The 12257-nt window shown below is 43.2% G+C and overlaps 1 protein-coding gene across 1 annotated transcript in view; it reads left to right on the forward strand.

The window, feature by feature from the left end:
• BRWD1 (bromodomain and WD repeat domain containing 1) overlaps positions 1–12257 on the forward strand; it is a gene marked incomplete at both ends in the record, with an annotated part of 111250 nt that overhangs the window by 17609 nt on the left and 81384 nt on the right. The window contains 5 exons of the mRNA XM_080696450.1: positions 104–204; positions 4760–4830; positions 6707–6807; positions 8802–8842; positions 11073–11171. Of these exons, the coding sequence (XP_080552576.1) occupies positions 104–204; positions 4760–4830; positions 6707–6807; positions 8802–8842; positions 11073–11171 (413 nt within the window). The remainder of the gene's footprint in view (positions 1–103; positions 205–4759; positions 4831–6706; positions 6808–8801; positions 8843–11072; positions 11172–12257) is intronic.

The following is a 12257-nucleotide window of genomic DNA, read 5'->3' on the forward strand; positions in this document are numbered from 1 at the left end:
TTTACTTCAGTAGAGTGTCAACTGAGTAACCTTTATTAAACTGTTACACTGTAATTTAAGTAGAAGTTCTAGAAACTGAGTTATGTGCTTTATTGTCTTTTAGTTTAGCCCAATGGCCAAAGGCTCTCAGAGGTATATGGTGTCCACTGGTGCTGATGGAACAGTTTGCTTTTGGCAGTGGGATTTAGAATCCCTGAAATTTAGGTAAGTGACTTTATGTAACAAGTTTTCTTCTTTAATGCAGTTATTTCATGCAATGAAATGAAGTTTGACTATAAAAAATTACATGTAGTGCTTGCCTTTTTACTTTTGAACTTAATTTTTATTATATATAACATGTGTATTGACTGTTTACTTTTTAAAATTCATTAGGTAGTTGAATATGTAAAAAGAGCATAGCTTTTGTGTTTTCATGAATACATTTTTGTGTAAATGAAGGGAAATAAGATATATGTGAGAGAGCCGGGCATGGTGGTGCACGCTTGTAATCCCCGTGCTTGGGAGGCTGAGACAGGAGGATCGCACAGGTTCAAAGCCAGCCTCAGCTACTTAGTGAGGCTCTCAGCAACTTAGTGAGACCCTGTTTCCAAATAAAATAAAAAATAGGGCTGGGAGTATAACCTGGAGGTAGAAGGCCCCTGGTTTTCACCTCCAGTACTACCAAAAAAAAAAAAAATGTATGTGAAACATGTTTTATGATATCAGAAATGAGCCAAACTATGTATAATCCCAGGAATTGGGAGGCTAAGGCAGGAGGAGACCAGTGTGTGATAACTTAGCAAGACCCTGTTTCAATAACCACAAAAATAGGGCTGAGGCGAGGAGAGCACCCCTGGGTCCATTCCCAGCACTACCAATACAAACAAAACAAAAGCAGTAATGTACAGTTAGGTACGCAGTCAGAAATTCAGGCAAGAGCATTTGAGAATCATGTGAACTGGAATATAGACCCATTGGTATCCTCTGTGTGGTGTGGTAGCAACTGTGTGTGACCACTGCACTTCAGGTGTGGCTCATAGAGTTGAGTAACTGAATCTTTCATTTAAATTTAAAAGTAGCCAGTGTGGTGGCGCACACTTGTCATCCCAGCGCTTGGGAGGCTGAGACGGGAGGATCGCGCAGGTTCAAAGCCAGCCTCAGCTACTTAGTGAGGCTCTCAGCAACTTAGTGAGACCCTGTCTCCAAAAAAGTATAAAATAGGTCTGGGAGAAGAGCCCAGAGGTAGAAAGCCCAGTACCACCAAAAAGTAAATAAAAAATAAATAAGTTTTAAAGTAGTACATGATTTGCCAGGCGTGGTGGCATACGCTTGTAATTCCTGTACTTGGGAGGCTGAGACAGGAGGATCCGGGTTTGTGACCAGCCTCTGCAGCTTAGTGAGACCCTGTTTTAAAATAAAGAATAAGATTGGGCTGGGGATGTAGCTCAGAGTTAATATGCCTCTGGGTTCAGTCTTCAGTACTGAAAAAAAAAAATACATGATTCAATTACTAGGAAAGTTGTATATTTCAAAAAAAATTTGTGATTTTCTTTTTCTATTTTGGTATTGGGTATTGAACCCAGGGATGTTCTTTCTCTGACCTATACCTGCAGCCTTTTTTTTTTTTTTTTTTAATGCACTGGCCAGGCATATTTTAGTACATAACCCAGGGGCATTCTACTCCTGAGATACAACTCCAAGCCTCATTTTTTATTTTTTTTCCAGAAACTGGGGACTGGGGTTCGAAGCTAGCCTAAGCTGCTTAATGAGGCCCTCAGCAACTTAGTGAGACCCTGTTTCAAAATAAAGAATAAAAAGTTGGGCTGGGTGGTGTAACTTAGAGGTAGAATGCCCCTGGGTTCACAGTCCCCATTAACACACACACACATACACACACACACACACACACACACACACACACACACACACACACAACTGGGGATTTAACTCAGGAACATTCTACCTCCGAGCTACATCTTCCAAGCCTGATTTTTTATTTCTGATTCTTTTGGAACCCAGGGGCATTATACCTCTGAGCTATGCTCCCAGTCCTATTTTATCTCCTTTATTTTGAATCAGGGTCACACTGAGTTGCAAAGGGTCTGATTGGGTAGCTGAGGCTGGCCGTGAACCTCAGTCCTCCTGTCTCAGCCTCCCAAGACTGGGATGACAAGCGTGCGCCACCACGTCGTGCTTAATTTTAAATTTTGAAACATATTTCACTAAGTTGCTGGGTTCTGAGCTCTTTGATTTTTAATTTGTTTTTGTTTTTTTTGCGGTTCTGGGGATGGAACCCACAGACATTTGACCTCCGAGCTATACCTCCTGACTTATTTATTTATTTATTTTGGTGGTACTGGGGTTCCTGGAAGCCCTTCTACCTCGGGGCTACACTCCCAGACCTATTTTTACATTTTCATTTTGGAAACAGGGTCTCCTAAGCCAGCGCACGGCTGGCTTCGAACCTGTGCGATCCTCCTGTCTCCGCCTCCCAAGTGCGGGGATTACAAGCGTGCGCCACCACGCCCGGCATGACTTACTTTTTATTCTTCATTGTGAAACAGGGTCTCTCTAAGTTGCGGAGGGGGAGGGCCTCATTAAGTAGCTGAGGCTGTCCGCAAACCGCGATCCTCAGGTCTCAGCCTCCCAAATGCTGGGGATTACAAGCGTGTGCCACCACGCCCGGCTTGATTTTTTTTTTTTTTTCTTTTGCGGGTCTGGGATTGGGACCAAGGGGCATTCAACCACCGAGCTACACTCCCTGCCTTATTTTTTATTCTTTATTTTGAAACCGGGTCTCACTGAGTTGCAGAGGGCCTCACTAAGTAGCTGAGGCTGTCTGCGAACCGCAATCCTCTGGTCTCAGTATCCCAAATGCTGGGATTACAAGCATGCGCCACCACGCCCGGCTCCGGCTTGATTTTTAATTTTGAAACATGGTCTCACTAAGTTGCTGAGCTTTGCTAAGTTGGTGAGGCTGGCCTTGAATCTGCAATCCTCCCTTTTTCTTTTTTCTTTCTTTTTTTTTTTTTTTTTTTTTTTGGTGGTACTAGGGATTGAACCCAGGGGCATTCTACCCCTAGCTATATCCCTGGCTCTATTTTATTTGAAACAGGGTCTCACTGAGTTGTAGAGGGCCTCACTAAATTGCTGAGGTTGGTTGCGAACCTGTGATCCTCCTGTCTCATTCTCCAAGTATTAGTATTATACATATGCACTACCATACCTGACTACATGTTAATACAGTACTTAGTATTTATTGAGTTGCAGAGGTTCCCAAACTTATTTTGCCTGACTATTCTCTTTTCAGGGAAAAATTACTCAATGCCTCCTGAGAAATTACTTTCTTTAAATAAATAAGATGTAGTGACAAATTTGTGTGTTTATATATATTTTTTGTTACAGTGGCCTCCTCTAAGGAGGCAGTATTCTTCACTTTGGGAACGTAAGGGCTCAAAGAAATAAAATTAGTTTTTCTCTCCGCCGGGCGTGGTGGCGCGCACTTGTAATCCCAGCGGTTGGGAGGCTGAGAGGAGGATCACACAGGTTCGAAGCCAGCCTCAGCTACTTAGTGAGGCTCTCAGCAACTTAGTGAGACCCTGTTTACAAATAAAATAGAAAATAGGTCTGGGAGTGTACCCTGAAGGTAGAAAGCCTCTGGGTTCCATCCCCAGCACCACAAAAAAAAAAAAAAAAAAAAAAATTCTCTCTTTTTTTTTTTTTGAGGCAGGGTCTTGCCCTGTTGTCCAGCCTGGCCTTGAACCTGGGTTCAGCCATGTTCCTGCCTCCGTTTTGAGTACCTTGGACTGCTGGCATGTGCCACTGCACCCACATCATTTGGCTTTTGAACAGTGACTGTGTAGGGTGGCTCCTGCTCATTCTGTTGCAGGCGCGGTGCCCTGCCGTTTGCCTTGGTACTGGGTTCACCTAGATTCTCTGACCTTCATTCACCTCAGTTAAGAAAGCGGTCAGTAGGGTCACTAGGGTTTGCATAAAGATGGGACTTTGTCTTTTAAAACCTGCCTGGAAGCTGGCGTGGTAGTGCACAATAACCCAGTACTTGGGAGGCTGAGACAGGGTCACAGGCTTGCGGCCAGCCTTAGGTACTAGGTGAGGCCCTCCCTCTGCGACTCAGTGAGACCTTGTTTCAACATAAAAGAATAAACAATAGGATGTAGCCCAGAGGTAGAATGCCCCTGGATTTCACCCCCAGCTCTGTAAAGAACAACAACCACAAAAACTTACCTGGATATAGTAGCATCTATAGAAATATTTGGTATGTAGCTGGCATGGTGGTGCATGCCTGTCATCCCAGTACTTGGGAGGCTTAGGCGGGAAGATCACAGGTTCGAGGCTTTCCTCAGCAATTTGGCAAGGCCCTTAGCAACTCTGGTGATGGCGCACGCTTGTAATTCCAGCATTTGGGAGGCTGAGACCAAAGGATTGCGGTTTGCAGACAGTGCCAGCTACTTAGTGAGGCCCTCTGCATCTCAGTGAGACCCGGTTTCAAAATAAAGAATAAAACCTAGGGCAGGGGGTGTAGCTCGGAGGTCGAATGACCCTGGGTTCCATCCCCAGACCCACACACACAAAAAAAGTAAAAAGGGGCTGAGGAGAAAAAATGTGCCTGGGTTCAATTCCCAGTACCACACAAAAAGGGGACATATTCGGATACTTAGTATATGAGAAGGTACTATGATATATACATAAGCCTGATTAAAGTGAACATTCCAGATGTGTTGATGTATATTAAAACAACCAATGTCATCTTCTTTTAAAGTCCACGCCCACTGAAGTTTACCGAAAAGCCTCGGCCAGGTGTTCAAATGCTTTGTTCTTCTTTTAGTGTTGGTAAGATAACTTGCTTGGTAATTTTTTTTTTTCATTTATTGAATGACTGCATTACTGCTATGAATCTTTATCAGAGAGGTGGTAAATGACTTTTCCTTAGCACTAGGATCAAATCCAGAAGCGTTTTACCTCTGAGCTACGCTTCCAGCCTTTTCCTCTTTTTCTTCTTTGTGGTACTGGGGATGGAGCCAGAGGCATTCTAACTCCGGCTCTACCCCTGGCCCTATTCTATTCTCTTATTTTGACACAGGCTTTCACTCGGTCAGTGAGTCTTACTACTTGCTGAAGCGGTCTTCCAACCTGCGCTCCTCCTGTGTCAGCCTCCCAAGTGCTGGGATGACAGGCATGTGCCACCACATCTGGCCCTTTGTCTTTGAAGCAGAGTCTCACTAGGTTGCTGAGCTGGTCTCCAGGAGCCATCCTTTACGTCAGCCTCCCAAGTACTGTGATTGATTACATGCGTGCTCCACCAGGCCCGGCTCAGTGAATGACTTCTGATGTTGGTTTTCTTAGGTGTTTTCTTGTCTTCTCCCTCATCCAGCCTTTCTCTGCCCTGGGTGAGCGATGCCTGGCAAAAGGGAGGCCGCGGTGTGCACGCGGCTTGCTCCTGTGCCGTGCAGTCCCGTGTGCTACACCAAGCTGGAGCTTTGGAAAGTCTTAAGTGTGTGTGTGTTAGTTTGCATTCGCTGTCCATACCTGTCTTGGTGGAATTATCCCCTTTTTCTTTTCTCATACAGTGAACTTGTGTGGTAACTTGTTTGGAGGGTGAGGGAGTAGGTCAGAGACTTCTTCCTCCAGTCTGGAAACGTCAACAGATGAGCTGTGTAGTCCACAGCGAGGCTCAGGCGTGTGGGCTGTGTGTGGGGTAGAGCCCCTTTGTTCCACGTGTTCAAAGCACTGGCGTGAAGTGGGTGGTATGTAGCTTGCCACACCCAGCAAAGTCGGCGAGTGTGAGCACCTCCAGATTCAACCAACCTTGTGTATACACTTATGAATTCTTTACATAGTGAGTTAGAAAATGGATTTAGTCAGTTCTATATAGTTAAAGCTCTTATATAGTTTAAGTTCTTATATGCATTAATTACGGCTCTGTGTAAAAGCTTGGAAAAGTGGTATACATGTCTTATCTATTTGCACAGATATTCAATTTCAGTGTATTGTAAGAGTAATCTCAGTATTTGGGAGGCTGAGACAGGAGGACAGCCTCAGCAAGTAGTGAGACTCTCTTCACCTCAGCAAGACACTGTTTCAAAATAAAATAAAAGCAGGGGCCCAGCATAGTGGCGCACGCTTGTAATCCCAGTTCTTGGGAGGCTGAGAGAGAAGTATCGCACGTTTGAGGCCAGCCTCAGCTACTTATTGAGGCCCTCTGTAACTTAGTGAGACTCTGTTTCAGAAATAAAAAAATAAAAATAGGGCTGGGGGTGTAGCCCGGAGGTTAGTGCTCCTGGATTAAATCCCCAGTACTGGGGGAAAAAAATTGCTGGGCGTGGTGGTGCACGCTTGTAATCCCAGTGCTCCGGCTGCGGCAGGAGGATCGTATGTTTGCAGCCTCAGCTACTTAGGTTCTCCATAACTTATGTTAAACCCTGTTTCAAAATAAACAAAAAAAGGGCTGTAGGTGTAGCTCAGTGGAAGAATGCCCCTGGTGGGTTCAATTCCTAGTACAACAAATAAAATAGGGCTGGCGGTGTAGCTTGAAAGTAGAATGCCTCTGGATTCAATCAATCCCCAGTACCCCCACATACAGCAAAAGAGAAGACAAGACAGATCTAGTGAGATAAATACTTTGAATAAGACGTTTTAAATACAGAAATTTTATTTTTTAAGTACTTATTGTAAGCTGGATGTTTAAACCTTTACATCTTCTTTTCAGGTGGTATGTTTTTAGCTACAGGTAGTACTGATCATGTAATCAGAATGTACTTTTTGGGTTTTGAAGCACCTGAAAAAATCGCAGAACTTGAAAACCACACTGTAAGCATTCTTGTTTTAAAATTCTGTAGATTGTTAATAATATTATTGCTAAGGGGGAGTGTTACTGTTCTCATTTTATTGTATTTTAGTTTTTTTTCTGTTTAAGGAATTAATTTTAGCCTGGTGTTGTGGCGCATGCTTGTAATCCCCAGTGTTCAGGAGGCTGAGACAGGATCGTGGTTTGCGGACAGCCGCAGCTACTCAGTGGGGTCCTTTGCAACTCAGCCTTCTACCTCCAGGCTACATTCCCAGGACTGTTTTATATTTTATTTGGAAACGGTGTCACTAAGTTGCTGAGAGCTTCACTAAGCTGCTGAGGCTGGCTCCAAACCTGCGATCCTCCTGTTGCAGCCTTTCAAGCGCTGGGGTTACAAGCGCATAGTTATTTTAAAGGTTTTTGGATTCTCTTTTATTACATTTTAAAACGTGAAATTAAAGTTGGATATGGAAGCACATGCCAGTAATCCTAGTACTTGGGAGGCTCTGAAAGGAGGATTGCAAAGCCAGGCGTGGTGGCGCATGCTTGTCATCACAGCATTCGGAGGCTGAGAATGGAGGATCGCGGTTCGCGGACAGCCTCAGCTACTTAGTGAGGCCCTCTGCAACTCAGTGAGACCCTGTTTCATAATAAAGAATAACAAATGGGGATGGGGTGTAGCTTGGAGGTAGAATGCCCCTGGGGTCCATCCCCAGATCCACAAAAAAAGAAAAGAAAAAGATTCAGGTACAAAATGGTTTTTGTTATTTCAGTTCTAAACGTACACATGGGAGGAATTGCACTTAAGCAGGAGGGATGCTATGGCAGCCCAGCAGCTCCTTGAGGGCGTAGTATTTTACAGTAGGCATTTTGGTTTCAAGTCCAGAATCTTTCTGATGACAGTTGTCTAGATGGTCTGATTTCAAATGGGCCTGCTTTCCTAAGCAGGCTATTTTGGGATGAAGTTAGAGTACTCTTTTGTATAGAAAGAGAACTGTGTTTTCTGGATGAGGGTCAGGGCCTTTTTTATAGGAAGTTTCAGGAAAGGCAGTCCACATCAAGAGGTTACTTGATAAACACAGATTCAAATCACTTTAAAAGAAATAGTTCTCTTTATTTTTTTGTGGTACTAGGGATGGATCCCAGGGACATTCTATCTCCGGGCTACACTCCTAGCCCTGTTTTTAATTCTTTTTTTCTTTCTTTATTTTTTTGGTGGTGGTACTGGGGTTCCTGGAAACCTTCCTACCTCCGGGCAATACTCCCAGACCCATTTTTATATTTTTATTTGTCAACAGGGTCTCTTAAGCCAGCGCCGCTGGCTTCGAACCTGCGCGATCCTCCTGTCTCCGCCTCCCAAGCGCGGGGATTACAAGCTGCGCCACCACGCCCGGCTTTTATTCTTTATTTTGAATCAGGGCCTCACTAAGTAGCTGAGGCTGTCCACGAACCATGCTCTTCCTTTCTCAGCCACCTGAATGCTGGGATTACAAGCGTGCGCCACCACGCCCGGCTAATAGTTCCCTTTATATAATCACAGTGAAAATCTCCTTGTTCTCAGTTGATCACTTTCCACACGTTCCTTTCCATTTCTACGTAATCACTTTAAACACGTAATTTTAAGTAGAACTCTAATGTAAATGCAGGCCTTTTCCTGCTGCGTGGACCGGTCTTGGAAATGAGAACTGTGTCTTCATGGGTTCCTTTGATTCTTGTTTAATCTTTGCATTTGAACGTATGATGCCGGGCTGGGCGTGGTGGCGCATGCTTGTAATCCCGTGCTTAAGAGACCCTGTTTCCAAATAAAAAAAAGTATAAAATAGGTCTGGGAGTGTAGCCTGGAGGTAGAAGGGTTTCCAGGAACCCCAGTACCACCAAAAAAAAAAAAAAGTGTGATACATTTTGAATTACTGGGTTATGCACAGAAGGGCAGATCTATTGTTAAACTGAAAGTTTTTTTTTTTAAATTACAAATTGTGTACATAATCATTTGTGTATTTGTTTTTTTCCCCTTTAGGATAAAGTAGATAGTATTCAGTTTTGTAACAATGGTGATCGGTAAGTGTATTTGTATTTTTGTGTGTATTTTAAGCAAATGTAATATGCTACATATTAGTATAGTAAATATATCACTTTGTATCTCCCCCTTCCTATTATTATATTTATGGGATGCAATATTAATGTTTTAATATATACTTAACCTTGTGGAATGATTGAGCCAACTAATTAATATGTCACCTCACACATTTTTTTCTAATGATAATATTTAAAATCTACTCTTAAAAATTTTGAAGTGTAAAACACATAGCTGTTAGCTGTGGAACTATCACTTTGTATATCATGGGTATTATCAATAAAAATATTAACTGAATAAAAAGTATCTAGGGTACGGTCAAACAAAATTAAAGTGTTTGCTAATTTTGGGGACTAAAAGTTGGGTGGATGTCTGACTGACTAAAAAATTAGATGTAAAGATGATTAAATTCCTCCTGCTTTAGTTTTATTTATTTATTTATTTATTTATTTATTTATTTACTTACTTATTTATTTTTTTGGTGGTACTGGGGTTCCTGGAAGTTCTTCTACCTCCGGGCTACACTCCCAGACCTATTTTTACATTTTTATTTGGAAACAGGGTCTCCTAAGCCAGCGCGCGTGGCTGGCTTCGAACCTGCGCGATCCTCCTGTCTCTGCCTCCCAAGCGCGGGGATTACAAGCGTGCGCCACCACGCCCGGCTAGTTTTTTTTTTTTAAATTAAAAATCTTTTATAATCAACCACTGTGCATCTGCAGTGAAATTATTTCTCAAGATTATACCCTCTTTTGCCCCCAGGGTGTACCTTCGCTTTTTTGTTTTCTTTTTTGAGTGGTAATGGGAATTGAATCTGTGGGCATTCTACCTCTGAGCTATACCCTTCCCCTCAGCCCTGTTTTATTCTTTATTTTGAAATAGGGTCTCACTAAGTTGTGGAGGGCCTCACTAAATTGCTGAAGCTGGCTGTGATCCCGTGGTCCTCCTGTCTCAGCCTCCCAATACTGGGATTATAAGCATATGCCACCACGCCCAGCTTCCCTTTGTTTCTAATAGATTAATTTTACACAGTGTCCAGCATGAATTAATTAGAACTTAAATAAGATGCTTAAAATGAGCCGGGCGTGGTGGCAGAGACAGGAGGATCGCGCAGGTTTGAAGCCAGCTGCGTGCGCTGGCTTAGGAGACCCTGTTTCCAAATTAAAAAAAAAAAAAAAAGTAATAATAGGTCTGGGACTGTATCCTGGCGGTAAAAGGGCTTCCAGGAACCCCAGTACCCCCCCCCCAAAAAAAAAAAAAAAAAAAGCTTAAAATGGAGTTTTTGCTTTTATGGGGATCTTTCTGGTCTTTAATTTTTACTATATTCTTTTTCTTCTCCAGGTACTTCTTTTACATTGTCCTCTCAAAACTCAGTCTTGAAAGGCTATTGATTGAGTTTACAGGGTGTTGTTTAGCTGTGCCAGGCAGACAGTGCCAAGCCAGACCCCCATTCACATACATCCTAAATAACCTGGCTTTTGATGCTGGAGAGTGAGCTCACCTGCCATTCTACCTCCGAGTACACCCTGCCCTACTTTTATTTTTATTTATTTATTTTTGCGGTACTGGGGATGGAACCCAGCGGCGTTGTACCTCTGAGCTACATCCCCCGCCCTATTTTTAGTTCCTTTATTTTTTGAAACAGTCTCACTGAGTTGCGAAGGACCTCACTGAACAGCTGAGGCTGTCTGCGAACCATGATCCTCTAGTCTCCGCCTCCCGAATGCTGGGTTACAGCGTGCACCACCACGCCTGGCTCTGTTTTTGTTCTGAGACAGGGTCTCAGCAAGGTGATGAGTCAGTACTGATAAGGCCTCCTGTCTCAGCCTCCCAGGTACTGGGATTACAAGCTTGCTCCACTACATCTGACTATAACCTGTCTTTTGAATTAACTCCTGGAGATTTGTCAGAAGAGTTACATTAAGAATTTGTTTTGCTGGGCGTGGTGGCACACGCTTGTAATCCCAGCATTTGGGAGGCCTGAGACTGGAGGATCGTGATTTGCAGACAGCTTCAGCTACTTAGTGAGCCCTTTGCAACTCAGTGACTTTGTTTTAAAATAAAAGAATAAAACATAGGGCTGGGGGTGGTATAGCTCAGAGGTAGAATGCCCCTGGGTTCCATCCACAGTGCTGCAAAAAAATATAAAAGAATTTGTTTTGCTTGGTGATTTTAATTATAGCAAGTATGAAAGTACATCTTTTTCTAATGTTTAAGGTTCCTAAGTGGCAGCAGAGATGGAACAGCACGGATTTGGAGATTTGAGCAGTTAGAATGGAGAAGCATTTTATTGGATATGGCTACCAGAATCTCAGGGTAAGTTGAGATTGTTATAAATAGAAGAATCATAACCCCCCTCTCTTTACCACCTCTCCCAGTCATACATTGGTCATTTTGTCAAGGGGGAATGTGAGCACCCAAGAAGAGCTATGATTTTTTTTTTTTGTTTTGGTGGTACTAGGGTGGAACCCATAGGCTTTCTACCTCCGGGCTATATTCCCAGACCTATTTTCTATTTTATTTGGAAACAGGGTCTCACTAAATTGCTGAGAGACTCACTAAGTAGCTGAGGCTGGCTTCGAACCTGTGCGATCCTCCTGTCTCAGCCTCCCAAGTGTGCGCCACGATGTCCGGCTAGAGCTGTGATCTTAATAGCTGCCTACTGCATATCTGATCAAATGTTTCTGTCTTCTGTATTCAGATTAATATAGGAAAGTAAAATATGTACATACATTGTATTGGCCACCTTTTTAGGTTTTGCATATAAAACCTCATAAATAAAAAAAACTGTAAGCCAGGCACAGCAGCGCACACCTCTAATCTCAGTATTTGGGAGGCCAAAAGAGAAGGATTGTTGATTATAGGACAGTCTTAGTAAGTGTGAGGCTCTCATCAACCTAGCAACCCTCTGTTTCAAAATAAAAATAAAATTAGACTGGGGAGCTGGGTGTGGTGGTGCACTCTTGTAATCCCAGCATTTGGGAGGCTGAGACAAGAGGATCGCGATTCACTACTACTTAGGCCCTTTGCAACTCAGTGAGACCCTGTATCAAAATAAAGAATAAAAAAGTCGAACATGGTGGCGCACGCTTGTATTCCCTTTGCTTGGGAGGCTGAGACAAGAGGATCGCACAGGTTCGAATCCAGCCTCAGCTACTTAGTGAGGCTCTTAGTAACTTAGTAAGACCTTTTTTCCAAATAAAAATATAAAGTAGGTCTGGGAGTATAGCCCGGACTTAGAAAGCCTCTGGGTTCCATCCTCAGTACCAACCACCAAAAAAAAAAAAAAAAAAAAAAAGAATAAAAAATAGGGCAGGGGGTGTAGCTTGAAGGTCGAATGCCTCTGGGTTCCATCCCCAGACCCTCGGGGGGGGAAAAAAAAAAGATACAGTTTACTCAAAG

The sequence above is a fragment of the Muscardinus avellanarius genome (genome assembly GCF_963383645.1).
Source record: "Muscardinus avellanarius genome assembly, chromosome: 5".
NCBI lineage: Eukaryota > Metazoa > Chordata > Mammalia > Rodentia > Gliridae > Muscardinus > Muscardinus avellanarius.